Source organism: Anarhichas minor, unplaced genomic scaffold (genome assembly GCF_050575085.1).
Source record: "Anarhichas minor isolate MPS153535 unplaced genomic scaffold, ASM5057508v1 ptg000010l, whole genome shotgun sequence".
Lineage (NCBI taxonomy): Eukaryota > Metazoa > Chordata > Actinopteri > Perciformes > Anarhichadidae > Anarhichas > Anarhichas minor.
The window spans coordinates 18950002-18974140 of NW_027466456.1; the positions used below are offsets into that span (position 1 = coordinate 18950002).

Here is a 24139-nt window from a genome sequence, read left to right on the forward strand (position 1 = left end):
GAAGTGTGTGAATGTGCATCAGGTTACCTGTGTTTTTCTCTTTTGCTTTTTTGTTGTTGTTTTTTTGTGCAGAAATGCAGTTGATTGGGCTTTGTATGCAGGTATGTGAGTGCTCAGAAAACGAGGTGTTGGTTCAGGGTCTAACCCCTGACCTTCTGGCCTCGAGTTTGAGACCCCAGGTCTTTAGCCCATGCTAATGCTAACAGCAGGCTAGTCGCCACGTGAGGGGTCAGCCCCCGCTCCTGCAAGGAGGTTCCACCCGGCTGGTGACTCTGTGCTAGAAGGTCACGACCAGAAGGTCAAGGGTTCAGCGGACATTGTTATCCTGCCCCCCCCCCCGCGTCCTCCACCACACACACCCCTAAACACACCCCCGAACCCACCCCCCGCTGCTGCATGACATCATCAGCACACACAGCCAGGGAGTCTGGAGGAGGAGGGCCGGGCCGGCAGCGAAGGGACAGACCTGCTGACAACTGACACTGTCTGGGATCGGCCTGAATACTCGCCTCTGTTCAGTAATGAGTAAAGTAAGATGACTGCGAGACAGTCCTGTCTGACACAATTAGCTGTGCCAGATAAAAAAAACTAGAAGGTGGATTCAGTAGGGGTCAGAGAGAGATGAGGTTTAATCCAGTAGCCTCGTATAAGACTTTGTTAGACAAATTAGCCATTTCAGCAACACATCTGGTAATTATCATGGTAAACCTCAGTAAGCTCAACACTCCAGAGCAGTTGACAGCAGAACAAGGACACGCTCACGGCCGTAGTTTGTTTTCTTTGATCTGAATGCCGGAGGCCCGTCTCACAAGGCAGGATTATTAAGTTAGCTGCAAAAATAAGTGAGATCCAGAGGAGCACCAGTTTACACGGCCTCTTTGCAAATCGAGTCACATGGGCAAACAATCGTTTTAGTATTCTTGGGAGGTACTTTGGTTACCTGCCAGCATGTAACACTGGATGCTTTTTAGGATTTAAGGAGGAAATCTAAACAAATGAACAGATCATGGTGCACTTAAATGCACTTAAATTGCGTCTGATTTTCCTTCATGGTTACATAAGGAGAAACCTACAGAATATGAGCATCAGCTGATGCTCAGAGGAATCAGCCTCTACTGCAACGTGAGGAGGGACGTGGATATAGCCATAGAATTGAAAGTGGTGCAACATAACTCAAGACGTTTCATAAGAAACTGTTGGATTAGCTTTTTGAAAATGGAAACAATTATTTTAAAGACAACAAAATGTCAGATTAACTATGTGAAATGTGGCCATGCTTTGATGCATATAGTGTAGTCAGTCTGCTTTGTGTTCTCAGTATAATGCACTGTAGTTATATTCACTAGGAAGGAGATTGAAACGCGTTTTCAGGCGATCTTGGTCCAGACTTTGGTTTGACTGACATTGTTCGGCAAAGCTCCCTAAAACTGAACTAAAATTAAAATCCTTCTAAAGAAAGGCGAACCTCTGTGAGAATGGAACTTAACTACACTGAGCGCTAGGGGGAGAAGCCATATCTGTACATCTAGCCACAGATAAAAGCACCCAAGTGTGTCTAGGAAAGAGTACAGAAAACTGTCAAATACCGAAAGCTGGCATCAACTGTTATTGATGCCGGTTAACTTAATTTAGAGGAGACTGTTCCTGTATTAAATAAGAATTGAAGCAATTTAGACTACGTTATATTGAGCCAATGTTCTTGTGGCTGCTTATGATTAGAGCACTTTGGCTTCTTGTGGTGAATAAAAAAAGAGATTTGTCAATGATTGTTTATATTTCTCCCTGTAAGATATTGAAAGAAGATATTGTCAGGTCAGCCGATTAGCGGGCTGGTATTTTTTGTCAGATCACAGCATTTAATATTGAAATATTGGAAAGTAACTCATGCTGTTCATTGGACTGAGGAGGTGATCATCATTCCTCAACACCAACTGCAGTCACGTAATGTTTCTCGATTATCGGGGTCAGACACTCGAGGCTCGTGGGGCCAGTTGGATGCCTCCCCCCCCGTTACCCAGGGCAACCCCTGGTTAAATGTGAGGGGTGTGACAGGAGAGATGTGGGGCAGCGAGCACAGATACTGGAGGCTCTCTAAACTGTGCAGCCATCCCAAACAACCCTGTTCTATTTCTGTCTGCCCCTCTCATTTTGTCCATCACCATCTTTCCCTCCACTCAGAGTTTACTTACTTTTTCTTTCTTCAATTAATCAGTCCATTGATTTTATTTGTTGATTTGACTAGAGTCCCCCTCTGGCCCGGCCCCCCTTTTTAGGCTCTGCTTTCTTTCCTTGACAGCAGACAGAAAGAAATCTGGGTCATGGCATCCAAAAAAACTCACGAGGTAGAAATGCTGAATGAGAATACTGATGGGGCAAAGAGAGAAAGAGAAAAAGAGAGTTGGACGCGGAGGGCCAAACAGCACAGGCAGCATGTGTCTTTCTCCACAGGAGACACATGTAGACTCACTACTTTGTTCCCACATTCTGTAAAGTTTTTAAGTGCACAGACAAATCCAAATAAAAGACAGGAAATAAAAGAGAAAAGAAGAAAGAATGAGGCTGAAACTGAAGATGGAAAAAAACATAGTTGAAACGTGACCCAGAGGTACGTCGGGTCTAATAAAACACTGTGGAGAGAGGCAGGAACCAGCACAAAGAGACACACAAAAACACCATTCCGCTGACTTTCCTCACTCAAAACTAAACTCACACAGCACGCCAGCATGTCAATTCTGTCATCTTAGAGGGGACAACAAGAATCCCTCAATGCTCCAAAAAACTGTGTGCGCGGCAGGTCAAAGGTCAACCAATGATGTTTACAAAAGAGAGTTTGGCTCATGATTTTACCTTTATACTATCATCAAAGACCCTCGCTTGGGCAGTGGCCCTCTGCTTCTTGATACCGTCGCACAAAGCACCCTTTAGCGTCTGCATGAGACGCACCGAGCTTTCAAGAAACTCCGACGTAAACCCATCCGCGTCATTATTAGACGTAATGAGATCACGTTGCTTTCCTTGTCTGACGTCCTTTTAGCTTTGTCATAATGTCCTCTCAGAAATACACTTGGTAAGAACATTATTTTTATTGTCCACAATGGGAATGAGGATAATGAAGGTAAGCCTTAAGTTGTAATGAATCTTTAAAGCTGCATTACTGACTTTTTATTTTTACCACTAGGGGGCAGCTGAACAAGCTGAAAACACAAAATTGATATATATAATGAAGTTGATGTGGCGAATCTTGCGTTGATTTTGCGTCGTATTTGTGTCCACCTGACACAAGTCTAATGTTTCTACTTTCTTTTAGCTCCGTTTTTGGTCTCTATCAACTCCTGAGGGAAATATCTGTTTTCTTTTTGCCGCTAAATGCTATACTTTGTTCACCAGCTGTTTTCTGCTGAGTGGGGACTGTAGTGGCTTTATCAGGATATTAAACTTGTATTAATTGCCACAAACCAAAAACACTGATCTGAACGATGCTAAGATGCTCCATCGAGCTGAGTTGAAGATAATTCTTTGTGGCTTCTTCACGACGGGCAGCACCTTTCACAACACACGTAGTCATGGAATCCAATGTTAGAGTAATACAAAATGAATGATTAGGACAGTTTTTAGTATGCTAAGATCTCCAAAACGCGGCTGCTTGCACACTGAATCAGCAAAAGTGAGTCATCGCATTTAATTAGTGATGCAATAGCATGAGAGCCAACACACACACACACACACTCACACACACACACATACATACATAATCCCTCCCTCATTAGGTGTATTGTGGGGATGCTGATGTAATTCAAGTTAATCTGTTGGCCTCTGGTTGGCTCGCTGGCCCAGCGGGAGCTCTTTGTGTGGGACATTACCCCGGCCACGGCCCCGCCCCCTGGAGACAGGTTCATTAAGACTGACGCTGATACCCAAGTAGCCAGGCCTTTTGTGTGTGTGTGTGTGTGTGTGTGTGTGTGTGTGTGTGTGTGTGTGTGTGTGTGTGTGTGTGTGTGAAACAATGTCTTTCAGTCAGTTATAGAGACAATGCAATGAACAGGCCGGCCATAAAAGCACTGCTTTCAGCATGTGCCTGAGAGCACGTAGGCTAGAAATTTATATTGGCGAGCAAGTGAGTGAGTGTGTGTGTGTGTGTGTGTGTGTGTGTGTGTGTGTGTGTGTGGTAAGTGTCACAAACTGTGTGAGTTTCTTATGCTGCGGTGTATTAGAACCATATTTCTGTGGTGCGTTAATGCTTTGCTGTCGTTGGAAGAGTCAAAATCCAAAATCTGGAAAAAGCTGATGCTGAGTAACGCTGATTTCCTGCTCATACAAGTTAACATACAGGTGTATTTGTGCATTAAGGGGAAACATGGATTGTAGGGTAGTAACCAAGAGGGACCAGTGATATGTCAGTGTTTTTTTTGGCTAAATACCTGAATTTTCATCGCATTGACACAAAAATTCTACAGATCTAATATTGCCATATGGCAGTCCTGCTCAATGAGAGATTTAAAGAAAGAGCTACTCAGATATAAACTGAAAAGCAAATATCTTTGAATAAAAGTTTGAATAAAAGGTTATAAATGAAAATGTATAAATGGTGAAGCTTCTTAAAATGCTGTCTTCTTTGTGGCTTACTATGTGACAGTATAATATACATCATAGCTTATTCTGTATCAGCTTGTTCCAACTCTTTGAAGTCATTGAAGCTATGTAATATTTACAAAATAAATGTTCACATTTAAATATTCAAGAAACATTGTGTATAGTTCCATGCACGTTTCTCCTAAATTCATTATTGGTGTTTTTGAAAACAAAAATTTTAAGAAAAGGTCATCATTAGCTTGCTTGCTTTAAAACGCTTTAAAACTTTATAAGACAAAACAAAAAACGAAGATGCTCTTCTCTGTAGTATAATATATATAACACAGTATATTTAGTATTTAAGTATCAAACCTTGAAAAAGGCCCAGAACGTTTACTTGAGGAAAAGTATTACCACAGTGTAAAAATACTCCATTACAAGTCAAAGTTCCACATTTAGAATTTAACGGTAATAAAGTAGCCAACTAGCTAAATTGTTTGAAATATGAAATCAACGTTTCCACCCCATGAAATGTATTGCAGAAGAAGTACAAATACTTGAGTAAATGTTTCCACCTGTGAAAAACAGTGTAAATAGTGATAGCACTAATTTCTATACTGCTGTAAATCTTCATATCTCCAAAAGTTAATTACATACTCGCAGTCAGCCCCGCAGGCTGCGTCCCTTCAGCCCACCAAATTAAAAATAGGAGAGGGATTATTTGTGGGCCGTTGTGGTTCTAGTGTGTGCGATGGAGTGTGTGTTTGCTCCCCTGTGCAGCCAGAGCAGCAGCGCACTTAGCACGGGCTTTAAATAGCTAACTCAAATAAAGTGAGGGGAGGCCGGGGATCAGAGGCTGAGAGGGACTCTGTGAGGGAGGCATTCCCGAACGGAAGCCGGACTTTGGATTTCCAAACAGCATTCGGAGCAAGCAATGCCAGGAATGTGATGTCGTCCAGCAACAGCGGCCAGGTGCTGGTGGGCTGCCTGACAGGAAGTGCGGCAGGAAGTGCGGCAGGAAGTGCAAGCAGCGTCGGGACAAAATGGCGAGCGGGTGACTCAGCAGAGAGAGGACAGGAGCCAAACTGAAGGTTGCTGCTGTGAGCAGACTTTGTCTCTCAGGCCTTTCCGAGCTTCCATCAACCCCGAAGAATCTCTGAATCGCTGAAAAGGGAAGACGACTCCCCCTCCGAAAGAGCCTCTTTCTCATTGACTAACCGCTCTTCCACACTTTGCCTCCTTTTTTTACACACTGTGTTAAATTTCTATTCTTTCTCATCCTTTTTACCTTTTGACGGCCTTCTTTGTGTGCAGGCTGTGGGAAAGTTTCCCGTAATGGTGAGGTCATCCACCGACAACCCTCCCCCCCTCCACCACCACCACCACCTCCATCACCCCCACCCCCCACACAGACACCATCCCTACACCCCCCTCTACTCCCCTCATTCAGTCCCTCTTTCTCCAGGCCGGGCAGGACTGGGATGTGTCCCCACGTCTATCTGTCCCACTTCCAGTTCCTCAGCTCTCTCCACAGAGGCCAGGAACCTGAATAAAGCCTCATTCAAAAACTGGTATCTGATGACCTGGTGTCTAAAAGCCTCAACTAACACACAGAGAGGCTGGAGACAGATGGATCAGCAGGTCAATGAGGCACCTGGACGCCTATCAGGCGTGCGTTTAAACCACCTTTTTGTCCCTGTCATGTGCACACCCCCGGATTTCTCAAACACACACACACACACACACACACACACACGCACGCACACACAAGCTTGGATATGCTTTGACATTGCCAAGTTTATTCAAGAGTGGTGGTTCTTCCTGCATGTGTGGACCTGCTCAGCTCCATCTGCAACTGTTTCCTGGTATAAAACTGATTTGAGTAGAAAAGCGAGTAAGGAAGAGAATAACTGAAAAATCTAAAATAAATATTCCATCCAAAAATTGAGTATTTTCAAAATACCTTCAAGTTGTGTGCAGTCTAGCGAGAGCTTAACTAATCGGTACTTGGATTCATTATGACGTGTGAAATTTGGTGGCTGATTACTGCCATCTATTAGCAAAACTGTAAACTGCAACTTTAGATTTTAAAGTGTCAGCTCACCACAAAACAGCATATCCGCTCACATCTAGTTTATCTAGACATGCAACTAGTTTTACTGTTATTTGTCGAGGTTTTGAAATACTCGTTTCACACTCACATGACTTATTGTTAACAAATCAATTGAAAAGAACAAAACCAAAAATGCTAACACGCATTGTGTGTGCATCAAAGCCAGATATAAAATCTTCCTCTGTGTCATAGGGCTCCATTGTTGTCTAGAAACTACTAAAAAGCCATCAATGAGCCACACTGTGGCACTGGGTGACATGTTCCTTCATCACATGAACAGTAGTTTGTTTTGACTCCATCCAACATACGCTGTCCTGCTGCCCCAAATACTCACGAGAGCAGCGAGTGGGCTTGGGCCTGAGAGCCACAGTATGTGTAGGTAAGTTCTGAGTGATAGACTAGCACATTGTTGGTTTTGATCTTTTCATTAGAAAACAGTTTCATTCAAATTTAAACAAAACAAATGCCATTCTCCTCCATTATACCACAGTGGAAGAAGATTTCTGGCAGAAATTGATATCTCAAAAGCAAATCTTCTTTATGTGAATATCACCATTTGTATACGTTGCTTTGAGCCTTACTTTGTTTTTGGCCTAAGTAATTTCTAACATGCTTTTTGTTTGTTTGAATCCAAGAAGTGTCACTGTGACAATATTAACTTATTTGCAGATCTTGTGGCAATTATGAGGAGGGTTGGGTCACCACCACCACATGGGTTTTTTTATCTGTTAAATCAACATTAAAAAAGCTCATTATAAAAACAAAACATAGTCAAATAAAACATAACAGTCTGCAAGGCTGGATACCACAGAGAGTAAATAAGAAAATGTTTTTTCTTTATGAGACTTTGGCGCATCAACGCTTTAATGTAATCTCAGAATTAGAGATGCCTCGGTAAATGATCAACGTTCATTTACAAATCAGCAAATCAAGATGCCTGTGATGAACAGAGGAAGCTGTGAAAGGAAATAATAGTGAGGTGGACTTTAATTGTGACATTTCTCACAGTGACTGTATTTGATCTCTTATTAGAGACACTCGGAATAACGTTTTTCATGGCACAATAACTACATAAATCTGTATTGAGTTACTGTAAAAGGAACATATCGACATCCGTATTAGTAATACAACAAGTATGAGTGGGGCAGCTTATGTAGTATCTTACTGGTATGTGAAATACTTCAACAATATGTGAAATAAACATGTAAATTCTAAGGTTCACTGCCTTTAAACCTAATGTACACTATGTTAATATACAAAAATATATGACAAGTATATTTAGGGAAAAAAAGACTTCTGTCACATCTGTAAAAAGGGATAAATACTATAAACAGAACACAATAAATCCATCTTAAGTACAAGGCGACCGCATTACTGGCTTTGTCATGTGACGATATCATTGGTTTTGTTTTAATTAACATACAAACGTGGGCCTGTGGCTTGCACAAAAGTGATGTTGATACCTGATTCACACATGTTACCAAAAATAAAAAGCTTTTAAAGTTATAGTCGTACTAAAAAAAAATGTTCATGTGCAGAATATCAGATATTCTCCAAGTTTTATCAGTCAATGTGTTGTATTGTTTTGGCTATGACTGCCAGCAGAAAGCAAAGTCAGTATACGGTACATTTAGAGTATGCTTGAAGATACAGTCAGATTAAGTAGAAATCTGATTTTTTTTTTTTTTTTAAATCCCAAGGATCCATCTTAAAGCCTCCTGCTGATGAGTTTAACTTTCTACATGACAATCGTGGCTTCCTCTGGTGGCGGCATCCTTTAGTGCAGTCAGTACAAAATACACAAGTTTATCCGTTCAGATGGACCAACAGGACCAGGGTGCTGGAGTGTGTGGGTTTAGAGGGGTTTTTGTGGCTCTTGGGAGGAAGAGCTTGTTTTTTTTTTTTTGAATCCACACTCATATTTATACAATGATGGGGTTTGGGAGTTGATCCCCAGGTCCAGGCTCTTCACTCTGCGGTGAGTGTCCTTCTCCTCACTTCTTATGTGACCCGATCATGACTTTTGAGACGAAGTTGACGATAGCGCTCGCCGGCTGCTCGGGGTCGTGTTCAGCGAACAGGTGGCATATATTTTCAGTCTCACTCTGAGATTTCCTGGCTACAAATCCAAAGATCCTGGAAGAAAGGGACAGAGACAGACAGGAATGCTCATTCAAGAGCTTATCTACATTTGACTGGTTTCAAATGACAATCGTGAGCAGGTAGAAGTGCAGTGTCTTGCTTAAAGCAAAACTTCTTTGAGTATCACTCTTTGCAGGCTTAAAATGTCACCGTAAAAGGTTTGTAGTTTCCGTTTTGACAGAAACAAGTTTTTGTGGCAGAAAAACGAATTTTACTTTTCCATTGTCTATTATGTCTATTATATCCGTCTCTTATGTCTCTACTGCCGATTCTCAATAATTCTCGCAATAATTTCAAACATGCCATGAAAACATTACAGCATAGACATTGACATGAATTCAAGCTAACCCCAGCCTTACTTCACGAAACAAAGAAATCTCTTTACAGCCATCTTTTAACCGTGCAGAGGGTGTTTAATATGTAAGACAGATCTTGGATGGAGAATCATTTCGAGGCCACCTAAATCTTAAGGCTGAAACTCTGAACATCTAACTAGATATACTTATTATCTCAAAATCTGTTGTATCAGTGTGAATGTGCAATTCATGCAATAAACCTTTTTAGTTGTTAAGTAAAAAAAAAAACAATAATTCAAACACTTATTGTGTCATAACAGGGCGAAGCGAGCAATTAAGGTGGCGATACATACGGTAAAGAAAAGGCACTTACTTTGCAGTAGAACCGCTGCCCCTCGTCCATCTGTTTGGGACAGATTAACACACGTTAGCACACTGTTATTGGCCATCAAAGGTTTATATTTATACATCACATATAGACATTAATATTACATCAAATATAAAAGACAGTCCTTCAAAATATGGCCATAGCAGGACAAGGACCTGTCAGATAATAATATACACTATCCCAATTTTGGACTGTTTTTGCAACCATCTTATATAATATGTGTGATACAATAAGTATTAGGATTCCTTAGACCTTTTGTGGTATTTTGCTACTAATAAAGCCCTCCAGTTGTTAATATAGGCTCTGATCTGAGGTTTCAATCTAAAATCTCCTTTATTGTTGTGAATGAACAACAGTGTGTTTTCCCAAATTGCGCATGAAGGAAAAATCAATGTTGCCCAATGATAAACAGAGAAACGGTAATTGTCTTTAGCGGACTGTGCAGCCTAGGAGGTGATGTGCTTTTTATTTAAATGTCAATATGAATAACTACAACAGATGATACTCACTTCCTGCCCTGTGGGTCCAGAGAACAGAAGATGACAGTGTTGACCGCGTAGTGTCTCCTGAAAAACAACCTGCAGGAACAAACGGAGACAGTCCTGTGTGAACGCGTGGATTCACTCCCTTATCTCTGCTTGGACTCTAAATGTCTGCACACTCACTTCCTCTGGTTGTCAGTGAGCGTGATCCCCTGCGCCGACACCTTGAAGTGGACGGCGGTGGACGCCGGAGGGGGGTCCATGGAGAGGGTCAGCGTGGTGGCCTTCTGAACCGCCTGATGTCCTGTCAGAGACTCCAGCTCCACAGAGCCCAGGTACCACACGTTACACGCTACATAAAGTACCATAAAGGATCACACAAAATGAAAATTTAAAGTTATCATCTACTGGTTTTATTCCCTGAAACAGAGCTAAGGCGTTTTGTGTATACTTCGAAGCGGATGTAAACTTCAATTGCCGTTCCAACTGATGCAGGGTGTGTGTGTGTCGATATTAAATGAATGTCCTGCACACACAAGTCAAAAGAAGCATACAGATTTGTGAACATATGTGGCGTCTGTCCCGTACCTGCTCCCTGTTTGAGGAGCTCAGCTGCTGAATTGGTTGCCGTCTGTGCAGATGAGTCATTGAGCTCCTCCACCGGGTCTGTAAGCAACGACACACGGAGAGTTAACTGACTGAGAAACACACTAATTTCATCTATGCATGCAAACGAGACATTTGTACCAGGCATGCACACGCACGCACACACACGCATGTAGGGCTGGGAATTGCAATTAAAATGTTATTGCAGTTTTAATTAGAAATATGCATCATAAACAACATTAAAATACCATCGACGGGAAACCTTTGTGTGTGAGGTTGACAAATAGAAATATCTGGAATGGCATTACACGCTGTGTAAAAACAGTGTAGTCTCTCTTTTGGTTTAATATGTGTGTTTGTGGCTGCAGCTGCGGGTTAAGTTTATATTGTTTATATTGTGTTGTTGCCTTGGTAAAGTTTTATTCTGCTGTTGAAGTTTAGTATTTAATGTGAGCTTTGTCTCTTTTCTGGTTAATTCTAGTGAGAAAGTTGTATATCTATAAGTGATAATAAGTTGTATGAACAGGCTGCAGAGTTTCTTTCTGGAGAAAAGGAACGAGCTGTTGGTTCGGACACGAGGGCTCTTGTTGCTCACCTTTGTCAGGCAGGATGAGTTTACAGGGCAGAGCCAGAGGGGTGATGGAGTGCTGACACACCAGAGCTGTGAGACTTCCTGGCAGAAGAAATAAAAAAATAAACATTTCACAAAGATCCTCACTATCCAGATGCATGACGCATACGAGTCATAAGGAAGCCAGCTGCACCTCATCACGCTGCCCAGTAGAGGGCGACACAATGTCAGCTCAGTGTTTGACTCCACCAACAGCACAACAATTCTGGACTTGATTTGGTGGAGAGCTCTTGTACTTTACTTTAACAATTAGTATCACTGTTTGATGCAATTTTCTGCTTTTCTTCCACTACAGTTCAGAGGGAAATATTGTTCATATTACTCTTCATCGCTTATTGGTTTTACAAGTCAGTAACTTCCTGATAATTACAGACCTGTAAAATAAAGCACCATTTATCTGACATGCAGATAAACATTTTAGAAAACACGAGAGAGGTTCTTAAAACATGATGCTACGCAGCAGATGAAACTACCACATTATAACGCTGCTGACAGTGAGTAATAACATAACAACAATTTGACTTTGTGGTTTGGTTTACGTTGCTTCCAGTTGTTTATTCGTATTTTCCACTTGGCTGACAAGAAATCCCGTGTCCAAGACTCTTTGATTAATTGTATCAGAGTTTTTTCATTCTTTATAATGCAATGAAGAGGTGATATGACCACATACACGTAGATGTTTGCTATACTACGATGACTCTTAAGATTAGATTTTGGCTAAACTGTCACCAAATGTGATAAATGATTCAAGACTCTCGGTAAAGACTCAGTATTCTCACCAAAGTACGGCTCATTGGGGCAGCCCTTAAGGCGAACTCCTTTCTGCGAGCACTCTATCAGGAAGTGTCTCACCAGCTCATTGGACAGGTCTCCCACTGCAGAAACAAACAAGATGTTCTGCATATTTTAGTATATTTTGGTTCATTTGCATAGATATGTTGTTACTGGTAGGTAAAACCTTCTGGGAATTTACTCATGACAAAAAAAAAATGTATATGAATAAAGACAGCATTGAATCCCTTCGTCTTCATATCAGTGGCTCAGAAAATCTATTTCAGAGAAAAAAGAACTTCAAAAATGAAATACGGTAAATCACATTGTGTAACGTGTAGAGTCACTGAAAAGAACATTGTGAAAGGTGTGATGCTTTCTTTTGTGTTGGACATGTTGGTAGAACTGTTTGGAACTTTGATCATTCCACAAATCATTTTTGTATCTATAAAAACCACACGCATGTGTTTAGAAATCACCACTAAAGGCTGTATATGTTTTCTCCCAATAGAAGACAGTTTCTGTAAAAAAGGAATCAAATCCAGGAACAACTTTGTCAGAGGACAATGTGTCAGCCTACCTTTCTTACTCTGTTGTAAGACAGATGGAGGGGGCGTGGCCACCTTCATAGCCAACCCGTACGCCCCGCGAAATGAATGGCTGTCTCTGACAATGAACGAGCCCGGCTCTTTGTCCTTTAGCAGTGTGATGGCTGTTCAGTAGGTCAACAGGAAGAGGAAAACAGAGATAAGCTAAAGTTAGAATCATCGTGTTCATACTGCACAAGGAGCGTATTATTATCTGTATGGAAGTGTCCGCTTGGCTGGCCTGTCCTGTCCTGTCCAACACCAATATTTACCTTGGTCTCGTGAAATGTCGGGCTTGTACCAGAACTTGGAAGTGTCCTGAACAAACTTCACAGTGTCCTGCTTACTGCCAAAGTCTGCAAGACACAGATTAAGACTCTACGTTAGGTTTCAGACTGGCTTTGGCCCAAATATGGCAAGACAGGGCAGAGAACATGAAGTCAGAGGGACCGGTTAAAGGGTCAGTACACCCAAATGACAAATATCTCTCAACCCTGTCTATATATAAGCAATGCTGTTTGTGGTTCTAAAAAAACTGAACATTTTAAAATCTGGACTGAATTATTTTCATAAGCACGACACAGCCAGGACTAGAGAGTTCTGTTCCCTTTTTTTATAAAGGTTAATACAAACAATTAATAAAATAAAATTTCTTGAGATTGTTTTCTCGAGGGACTGAAGAATGACCTCAGAAATCGGTCAGTGTTCAGTGTTTTCTGTCATTTAGGTTAGCTGGACGTTTCTAAGAGAGAGAGGGAAAGAAATAAATGAATTAACACCAGAGACAGAGAGACAACAATCTGTGAGAGTATACCTGCTCCAGGCGACGGGGCCCCACTGAGTCCCCTGAAGGGGTCGGGGGTCACGGAGGATGAGAAAGGGATGCTGAGACTGCTGCCACTGTAAGGGCTGGAAAACCCGCTTAGAGACGGGGAGCGGGAGCCAAGCTCTCCCCCCTCGCCCCCTCTCCTCTTCTCAGGCAGCAGTGGAGGGAGGCCCCCGTCTCCCCCGAGGTTCAGACTCCCAAGGCTATCCATGGCCTCCAGCAGGCTGTGCTCCAGGCCGCCGTTCCCCAACAACAACGAGGACAAGTCCGCGCTGTCTGTCTCCCTGCGGACCCCCGAACCTCCACCCAGGCCTCTCAGAGCCCCCCGGGGAGAGCTGTGGGCATTGGGAGTGCTGAGGGAGAGGGGAGGTGAGGGCTGGAGGGAATACGGGGAGTTCAGGGAGTTTGGAGTTCGGTCATGCCACACAGGAGGAGGAGTGGAGCTGCAGAAGAGAAGTAGGGAGGAGGAGAGATAGAAAGACACACAAGTGTCCAAATAATCCGTAAATATGTCAATATTTTGAACAAGATAAATAAAAGCATTAAAAGTCTAGTATCAAAGACATTGAAATTGGAAATTGATGAACATTAATCAGCCCATTTGACTTTTTACATTATTTTGGCCATGCTTTCGTGTTGTTACAACGCATCATGCGGTGCCATTAGCCAGCCCTTACATGGCACACTGTTGTATAAACACCAGAAACGGACCGGATGCGTGTACCTGTCTGTGTGTGTGAGGGGGCTGATGTCTGATGACATGGAGCACATGGAGCCAAAGATCCTCTGACAGGAAGCGGGAGTGACCGGCACTTCTGATCTGAACAGCTCTCCCTCTGTGGAGCCGCCGGCGTGGTTCATGCTGTCCAGGAAACTCCGGGAATCTGAGGAAAAGACACACGAGGAAAGAAAATCGTCAAAACTCTTTTACCACGCAGTTCTCAAATATCAAATACTAACCAGGCGTACTTCTTGTCTATAACTACTAAATAGTTTCAATGCACTTTTTTTTCATATTTTCACAGTACTAAGACTTTTTTTAACCAAAATTGCAACTGTTTCCTCATAACATTGCCACTTTTTAGTTAAGTTATTTCTCAAAATCTCAGCATTTCTTTCCTAAACGTCAGTCTGTTTGTTTCAGCAAGATCTGAAGAAATCAAAATGTAATATCCTCAGATTGCCATTTTAATCAGTCTGAATCATTTGCATCTAATAATACAGGGCTTGCTGAACCCTAACCCTCAAAGAAAACAAAGAGTTATTTCTTGTTTCCCTTGTCCCCTGCCCCTTAGACAACCAGTCCACCACTGGACGCACTGCTAAGCGAATATATTAGATCTTTGGAAAGAGCTAGGCAAGCTGTTTCCAACTATACCTTCACTCTTTATGCTAAGCTATGTCGCTGCTACGGCCTCGTAATTGAAGCACAGACATGGCATGATCATTATAATTTCTTTAAGCTTACTTCGGAGACCTTGTACAAAGTCCACCGGCAGTACTCTGCATCATGATAATCATGACAGTAGAGCAGAGATTGACGGCGTACAATAGGAGCAGAGGTGTGTGTGTGTGTGTGTGTGGGGGGGGGGGGGGGGGATGTAGGGGGGAGAGCGCACTCCAAACATGACATTCTGACATTCTGACAACACAGTGTGTCATTCAGCAAACACGAGGGCAGGCCTCCTCAGGCCACGGACGGGCCTGTGAAGTGCGATGAGTCACCGTGTAAAGAGTCGATCATTATAAAGAGGCTCCTTGTTCGGCCGGGTCTCCACCCCCCCCCTCTCTCTTCCGCTCCTTCCCTCCATTCAAGCACTCTGAGATGGAGGGATTTGGACTCAGCTTTGTCTGTGATCATATTGGACGAGCTGCATCGTCTTCGAGTGGATTATACAGTATAATCACACGTGGGCTGTTAATGAATTTGAAGAATCTTTGAGTGTCGCACGATGCACCGGCAACACACACACACACACACACACACACACACACACACACACACACACACACACAGTACGAAATTAAAACATGCTGTTTACATGTTCATGTTTGTATTATGAAATACTACATGCCTGTATAGTGATACAGCATATTGAAAGGGGGCATTCTACTGAACAAGCATGTCTACTTTTGATACTTAAAGTATTTTATTGATGAGCATGAATGTTCGATTTAGATTTTTTGAATCACACAAGCTGTGATAAAAACTGACCCAAGGGTCCCAAAAGCTCCACGTTCACTGGGTGTCAATTGATTTTTGATTAATTGTTATGGAATTTGAACCACTATGATGACAATTAATAGGCACTGTCAGTTTTAGCTCATTACATTTTGCTGTTGCTACTTTTATTTAGGGATAAGGATAAGGATAAGGATGTTTATTGTCATCGTAAAAAGATATAACGAAATTGAGTTTCAAAGGATCTGAATAGTTCCTCCACCACTGATTAATTGTTTATGGTTCAACATGACTTTCCCATGGCTCGATGTTCCCCACACTCTTTTCTATAGTGACAACATTATGTGCGGTGTGTCAGATATCCACAAGTCTGACTTCGCTGGCAGCTACTGTGAGCAGGACTCTTTAAACATACAAGTTTTGTTTTGTGTCTTAAGTGTCTATCTGGCTGTCAGTTCATCAATGTATTTATTATAGGAGCAGACAATATATTAATTGGTTTAATAACAACCATTGAACATGAGGAAGTACATTTACTCAGGATTTGGAGGACTACATTTTGGCAAGTACTTTTTTGTACTTTTTACTCAAAACGTTTATTTATTTCACGTTTGTTTCATTTGATTTGCCTGCGGTTACTACTTACTGTATGTGGCAGATTAAAAGTTTGACGTACAAAACATTTGATTATTGTATTAATTATTATCCATTGCTGAAGTTTCAACATGAATTTGACTCTACTTGGGCCAGTTACATGTTAATGCGTTAGTAATGTAACACTTTATACATGCAGCAATATCTTGCTTTCATGCTTTTGAATCTGGATTGCAGTACTTTTGCTTGAGGAGGAGTTTTTGTTTTACATTTTTCATATTGCTATACTTTTACTTAAGTTAAGGATCTCAGTACTGAGCCTATCACTGTTTATATATATTGGGCAATACTTGCTCAAGAATATGTAACCAGTATCAGTTAGTATACATTTTGCTATGTATAATTGTCTATTTAAAAAAAAAAAAGTTATGATGGTTTGGTGCCATCTGATACTCCCAGTGGAGCATCTAATACACCACACACAAGTTCAGTACTCAACTTGCTCTCCTAGGGGTTAAAGGTCAAGAGCACTGAGCTGGTTATGTTGTGACCTGCCTCTGATTGGACCCAAACCTCTCATCGCCGACACGCAGACTCGTACTCATGCGCAGCTCAGAAAACAAGAGAATCCACAGTTAGAGTTGTTGCTCCATGAAGAAAACAAACACAAAATGAGGGGAATGCTCTGAGGATTCCTCAAACATTCCCTGTCAGTTTTTCTCTCTCTTGGGACGTTTCTCAGAAAGCAGCCGAGCTTCGTCTCTCTGCGTTCCCACGGCTGACTGTCCTCACCGTGGTTTGTCACATCTGCTGCACCGCAGCTCATCCAGTTAATTACAGAAGAGCCCAATCTGTGGCAACGCTGGCTGACCTCACCCTGACCCCTGACCTCAGACCAGACTCGAGCTCTGTGAGGCTCCGCTGGTCGTCATTACACCCTAATACACCTTTCACCTCCTGTATCCACGCCGCACAGTATCCATAGCTACTCACTTTCAGCTGAAGAAACCCGGAGAGAGGACTGAGAGGGAGAACAGCCCCCAGTGAGCCTCGTGCCAAACAGACGGGGCCTCCAAAAGAGTCACACTTACTACCGTTTTCTGATCTTGCAATGCCGTGATTAAAGGTTTGGTCAGGGTTAGGCATTAAAACGTGGCTAGGGTTGGGGCAAGGTAATTGTTCGGGTTAGAATAAGTACTTCATTAGCGTTAGTGGAGCTACGCCATGGTGACGATAGCAAACACTGAAGGTTAGGGAGCGATGGCGGTCGTGGTAATAAGAGACTAACGTCTGTTGCAGACAGGAAACGAACAGCAGTTTCTGGTGTTTGCTCTCGTCTGGATCTGAAATAATGTCACTACCTTCTCATTTGTTTCATGAATGTTGTGCTTCGGCTTCTTTATGCCGACATAAACACGGAGTTTGTCATTTCGGGGTATTCTCTGAAACTGAGACTGATGCTGAGTTATTTTGTGGACAGACAATCGGAGACTTTTGGATAACTGGCACGAAATCCAGTAATGTTTATTAATGTATGCTGTCCCAGTTAAATAAACCAGTAAATACATACAAATACAGTTTGTGACTTATACCTAACATTTAGCAATTATTGGCTTTTTTTATGTAGGCGAAGCACTTGTACCGGTGCTTGTGTTTGGACAACATTTAACATTTCAGATGTCTGGTTTGTTTAATGTCGTCACAAAGCAAGTATGTTTTTGGTGTTGTTACTGAATGTCAGGTATTGTATTGGCATAGTATTTGGTCAATTCCGAGTGATACTCAGCTCTGGGCTTCAACCTTTTTTTTAAAGTTTTTGTTTTTTCAACTGTGTTTTTTTTGTCCATTGTTTTCTCCTCCCTCGGGCAGCTCCGGGTGAGTACAAAAGCCTCTTCAGTTCGGGTCGAACCGTGCAAAACCAATTCCAGATGGCACAGACCCATGCGGGCACGCCTGCCAGCCTCCACCAGCCAATAGCCCCCGCCCATAGCCCATAACCCATAACCCATAACACACACACACACACACACTTTCCTGATCGTGGAGAGAAACGGTTACATGGCTCAGACTGAAACTCTGCACATACCATCATGCTTTGTATGGAGATAATCCAATGAATCAATCAAACCACAGTGAGGTCATCTGGAGCTAATATTTCTCTTCATATTTCTCATCTCAGACCACGCAGGTGGTTGCATAAACAGAATGGTATGAAAGGCAAGGCACAGAAAAACAAGAGAAGAGGAAAGACGAGAAACATACGGCCGTCGCACGTTCGGTGAAGCTGAGGAGCTCCTGTGTTGTGTTGTGACAAAGAAACGCTTCTCTCTTCCAAACATTTACTCTCTGAGCAGCATCTCATTAGAGAGGAGGGTGAGCCTACACACATGCATAAACACAGTGATGCATGTGGAGTTATGCAGAACAACAGTGGGTCCGCAGACTCCCTGCTGACCACAGGAATGTGAGTGCAAGCACTTTGTATGCACACACACACACACACACACAGACACACACACAGAGAGAGACTGAGGCTGACAGGTCTGGAGGTCTACGGCATGTTGCAGCTGTTCACAGCGATCACAGGCTTCGGCTTCTCAGGGGGACGAAGGGAAAAGGGAGCGAAAGAGCAACTCTGAGAGGAAATAGGAACACAATGAGGAGGAAGACACCTGCTGTGATCCTTCGGCCCACTGAAAAATATGTGTTGAGTAATAATGAGTTGGTTTTAAAAAATTAAGTTGTTTTTGATAATCTAAGTTAAATTAAAATGATGGATGTAAACCTAAACTCTGTGAGGCAGATCAATCACGATACTGTTTTAATTCTGTGAACTGACTGGTGTCAGTCGAAAATCGTATAAATGAAATATAGACTTTGGTAAATTCAGTATCTTATTATCAGATATGTGAATAAAAACAAAACAATTTTCAGGATCAGGGATACAAGTTTTAGTAACAAGTGTTTCACGACTGTAGAGAGTGTTTTCAGGCATGAAAATGAGGAGTTGTCAAAACTCAATTCACCTTTTTGCAAGTGTCAACAGCTGTGTAAAGCCGGCGCAGAGTAGGGATTTCCGTCACAACATCACCTACTTCTTGCATGCACGTTGAATAGAAGAGAAACACAATAACGTTGCTTTTTATAGTATAAATGTTGCTGCAGTGTTGACCTCTAAAGCTGGTGCTGACAAATGAAATGGCAGGAATTCCTATAATTAATATGTGATCAACAAAATCCTCAGCCAGTGTCTTAAAATTGCATTCACAGATACATTTTTGGCCAGATGAACACGACTAACACCTGAAAAACACCCAATATATCATTGTAATCGTCATGGCTGTCCAGCAGACAGAGCAACACAATTATCCCAATGATCTCATGTTTGTGTCCACCTGATGAATAGAAGTCCATCATTCACTCTCCTTTTAGCCCTGACTTGGTCTCCACCAATAACATGATCTGACTCTCCAGCTGCTCAATGCTCCACTTTCTTCACCAGCTAGTCGCTAACTGTATCTGTCTGCTGTTCACTGTGGGTTTGATGAGCGACTGAATTACACTGTAAATGATTGTAAGACCAAAAACGATGAGGTAAAAGAGGCTTAAAGCTCAGTAGAGCTGCAGAGTTTGTGATAATTCCATGTGATCCTTAGCAGGTAGTTATCTGATCCTTTAATACTAATAACAAAACAATGCTTTAGTAGAGCTTTAACAACTATTGAGTGATTTCTGCCAGAGGTTGTGCAGCTCTCTCCTTGGTATCACTTGGTGCTGCATCAGAATGCGATCAGTTGTCGCCCAGTGGCCTCCCTCCTTCAGTAAAAATCAATCAGCCTCAGACCCTGCTGTGTCTTTCCTCCTCCTCCTCCTATACAGAAACAGAGAATTTTCCTATAAAAGTGGACAAACTAGTAGGCGGTCGTCTGTAAATCAGATTCCTCTGCTCCTTCTTGGCGTGCGAACGGACAGCTTTATCGACTTAGCGAGGTGGCAGAGGAGAGGCTAAGGTTACGGCTAACCGAGGAGGGAGTGAAGAATAACAGCGCTACCAACACGTGGAGGGAGAGAAACAGGGTGAAGAGTAACGGCAGTCAAGGCGGTTTTGAAAGAAAAGGTTATGGAAGAGAATACTGTCATCCCCGAGGCGTTTATTGGTGTCTGAAGTATTCGGGTAATAAGTTGATGACTTTATAAACCGCAGAGACAACTTGACTTATGAAGAATATGTCTGACTCTCTCTTGTCAGAGTTTAGGATCATATGTGGAGATACGGAGGCTCAGTTTTCCTAAAGCTCAAAATGAATATCAGTGTTTTTCATATCTGAAGGAAGTCTTAACTGCAAAAAAAAATGTCCTAGATATGTGATCATGGTTTGAAGCTGAAGTGAAATTCCTCAGCTTTCACCCATCTGGGGAAGTGATCATGGATCTTAAGTAGTTCTCCTGGTGGATCCAAACATGTCTGTAGTCATGACATGCCGCTGTGTTGCAGGAATAACTTGTTGGTCTTGAAAGATCGTTACAGACGATGCTCAGCTGTAGCTCAACTGTATCACAAAGTTTGGGTGGCTGTCAAAATGTGGGGGGGGGGGGGGAAGTAAAGGTTGTTTAGACATCTCGGACATTAATCTGTTGTTTCAATATTATTTCAAAAAATTGATTTTAAAGTGGCAACGGAAAACTTTTCAACTTTTCCTCCCCTAGCGTGGTATTACTGTTGCATAGACAACCGGCTCCCTGTCCGTTTTCCTAAGATTTTAGAAACTACCAACAACACAGGGATGCACTGCATTTTGTTTTCCACAGTCACTTTGGTTGTTCCACTGTCTGCCATTTTTACGCTATCGGGGGGAGGTAACTTGCATGGATACTCATTGGTTGGGGATGGCTACCGATAGTGACCAGGAAAAACAAAAGCGAAATCCTATTCCTGTTTTGGTTGCGCAATGGTTGATGCACGCCCTTTATGTATGAAAATCCAGCCTTCATTTCCTGGGAGTGATCCGGTGGCAGAAAGAATAGCATACTGAAAACGAGGCTTATAGGGGACCAATATGAACGCTGATGGTGTCATTATTCTATAGCCATTGCATTGTGCAATCAAAATTTACTTCATAACGGTAAGTTAAAGCAAAAAAACTTGTGTATTGACAGTTTAAGTTGTAGTGAGTACCTACTTCATGCTGATGAAATAACAACATGTAACCTCAATGTCTTCAAAGCTTTAGTTTTAATCAAGACACCAGTGTCTACTGGGAGCTGTCCACAGTTCTGATGCCATCGGGTCACACTGACTCCAGGTTCCTAAACTTCACTAGCACTGTGTTTTATGCTACTTTCTTTATCTGCAAGTGCATCCATATTATTTTAGGATATACGGTCAATAATCCACAATAGATCATTAATACATAAAGAGTGCTGGACAGTGATCCACAATAACAAAGCTGTACTCTGTCGCTCTGGTTTCTGTGCAACATCCTGTTGATTGTTGATTTGTCAAATTTGCATATAGCCAACGTGTACCCCTGTTAAGGTTTTTGGGGGGCGTTATTTTGTATGCAAATCAAGAGTCTGAGGATAGAGGGTATCATATAGAGTGCTCTCCTGGCTCCAGACCTCTAAATCAACACCTACATCCCTCATTTATTAAGAATCCAACTAAGTCTGGTGTTGACAGATATTTCAACACCAGAACTTAAGAATGTCATCGTCAGCTAGCTACAGCCATTAAAAAGATAGCGACATAAAATGACAACAAGAATAGTTAAACACAAAGTAAAGAAAAGTTTCTTTAATCCTTTTGAATATGTCTTAAATCTTCCAGAAAAACATTAATTCACCTGCTCAGAGCAACTAAAACCACAGCTTCCATGTCAACTTCAATCTGAAAAAATATATGAAATAAATAAAAACGTTGCTTGCTACTGGTTAGGGCACAAATAACCTCCCCTCCCAACAAGAAGCCAACTAACATGAACTCAAAGTCTAGCTGAAGGAAAGAAGTGAAATACTTAACTTCTCTGCTTTCCTTAGAGAGAGCATGTCCCATAGTCTGCGTATAGATCCAATACTGCCCGTAGTTTTAAGTGTCTTGTTGCCATGATGTTATCTGCTGTATAGTGTAGATATACCAGACACCATTAAGTCATTACATGTAGGAACACTGATGCTCTGGTACATCTCACACAGACTGAGCTCGTGACACCACAGACCACTTGTCGAGCAACGCTCTCGGCAAACAAAATCCTTGTTTCCTTCTTCCCACTTTGGTCTCTGCACCCTGAACTGGCCTTCTCTCCACTGCGTTGTCAACATTTTCCATCCTTGTGGCTTAAAATTTCGGCCTTTTTTTTGCCCTCAATTCCCTGCAGTCCTGTGAAAGCCGAATGTTTCTCACACAGCAGATGTCTGCACAGCGTCTCGTAGCAGCGCTCCCTAATAACTGTTTTCCCCTAGGAAATTATTGATTTTCCCCAATCTCACATGTGGCAGCGAATGTCGTCAATCTGCTTTCAACGCTGGCCAAACGTTCCTGTTGTGGGGCTGAACTATAAATTAATCTGACAGTTATTTTCTGAATTTATCCAGAATTGTTTGGTCCACAATATGTCATAAGATAGGAAGAAATGATCTGCACAGTTTGGTAATCCAGGTAAATAGTCAGTGTTCATCGATTCATATATGTTGAATTGTATGCTTTGTCATCAAATTTGACATTTTTGCATGACGACCTGGTGTGCAGTGACTGAAGAACTCCTAGTTTACACTTTCAGTTAATCGGAATAAATCACTTGAAAATGTACTGAGCACATTGTTGCTATTTTACCTGTTATTATCATCACCAATTTACAAGGTTATATCCAGAAACTGTTGTGGAAATTAGAGGTAAAATATTGTCCAATTTGCTGAGGTCCAAGGTGTAGCTGGTAGCAAATCCTCACAAATGAGAAGCTCGCGTTGATTGATTAATCGACTAATCGTTTCTGCTCTAGTGGAGTTTGCTCTCTGCAAAACCACATGACTTCTGGAGGGCTGTAAAGGCCGAGAAATTTCACTTACTATAAGTGGCATCGAGCACACCAGCATTCCAGTTTCAACACGCGTGGAAAATATGTGGTCGACTTCCAATGTTCTCTTTGTATGAAATGACTGCAAACGTTTTGGAACCATTTAACTCGTGGCTCAGCAAGATGTAGTTTTATCGTATATGACATATCTGGGAGATGTGGGAAGCATTAAGCACCCCGACAAAAGAAGAAAAAAAGACAGCTGAATCTCTGAAGACTTCTGCAGAAAAAAGGGGGGAAAAAAAGCCTCCATGGTAAACCACCAATGCATCACTCTTCCATGGCTGCACATTGGAGTCCAAAATAGCCTTTAAGAGGATGAGATCATGAACGATGCAGTGGAACAAACCATCTCATCATCCCACCGAGTGTGAGATGTCAGAGGGGCTGCATACATACAGCTGTCCAGAGCCACAAAAAAAAAGTATTTTCATTCACAAAGAGACAGAAAGACAAAGTTTGGATGGGGGTTGTTTCTTGAAAAGAGAAAAGGCATCTGACAAAAAAATAATTCCAGAAGCTGTCTGCAAATACCAGCGGCCTGGAGGAGAGATGTGAAGTGTTTCTGTGCATGTGTACCCTCCTTAAAATTCCCAGGAGAGACAGAGATAACGCTGTATAAACAGGAGAGAGAATGAGGAGAAAACAGGGAAAAAAAACCCTGCTGAGAGAAGGAGAAACAATATCGAACGCAAGGAGGAAGGGAAAAGGTGTTAGAGTTCATAAACGGCTTGGAGAGATTGGGAAGGTTTTTTTGACACACAAAGCTCTCTGACACACATGTGCATGCTCGTACGTACCGAGAGACGCAGTCATGGTGTGACACTCTCTGAAGTCTCCCGTTATTTGCCGGTTTCCTGTTTTAGGATCACTCCTTCACCT

At 42.2% G+C, this 24139-nt stretch overlaps 1 protein-coding gene across 1 annotated transcript in view; it reads right to left on the minus strand.

The window, feature by feature from the left end:
- Positions 1 to 7389: 7389 nt before the first annotated feature.
- Positions 7390 to 24139, minus strand: part of LOC142946883 (tensin-3-like) — a 42025-nt gene continuing 25275 nt past the window's right edge. The window contains exons 17-27 of the mRNA XM_076088503.1: positions 14136 to 14295; positions 13400 to 13854; positions 12858 to 12941; positions 12579 to 12710; positions 12007 to 12102; positions 11192 to 11269; positions 10579 to 10656; positions 10174 to 10342; positions 10018 to 10086; positions 9494 to 9523; positions 7390 to 8818 (exon numbers count right to left, since the gene is read on the minus strand). Coding sequence (XP_075944618.1) covers positions 8677 to 8818; positions 9494 to 9523; positions 10018 to 10086; positions 10174 to 10342; positions 10579 to 10656; positions 11192 to 11269; positions 12007 to 12102; positions 12579 to 12710; positions 12858 to 12941; positions 13400 to 13854; positions 14136 to 14295 — 1493 coding nt within the window. The 3' untranslated portion in view covers positions 7390 to 8676. The remainder of the gene's footprint in view (positions 8819 to 9493; positions 9524 to 10017; positions 10087 to 10173; positions 10343 to 10578; positions 10657 to 11191; positions 11270 to 12006; positions 12103 to 12578; positions 12711 to 12857; positions 12942 to 13399; positions 13855 to 14135; positions 14296 to 24139) is intronic.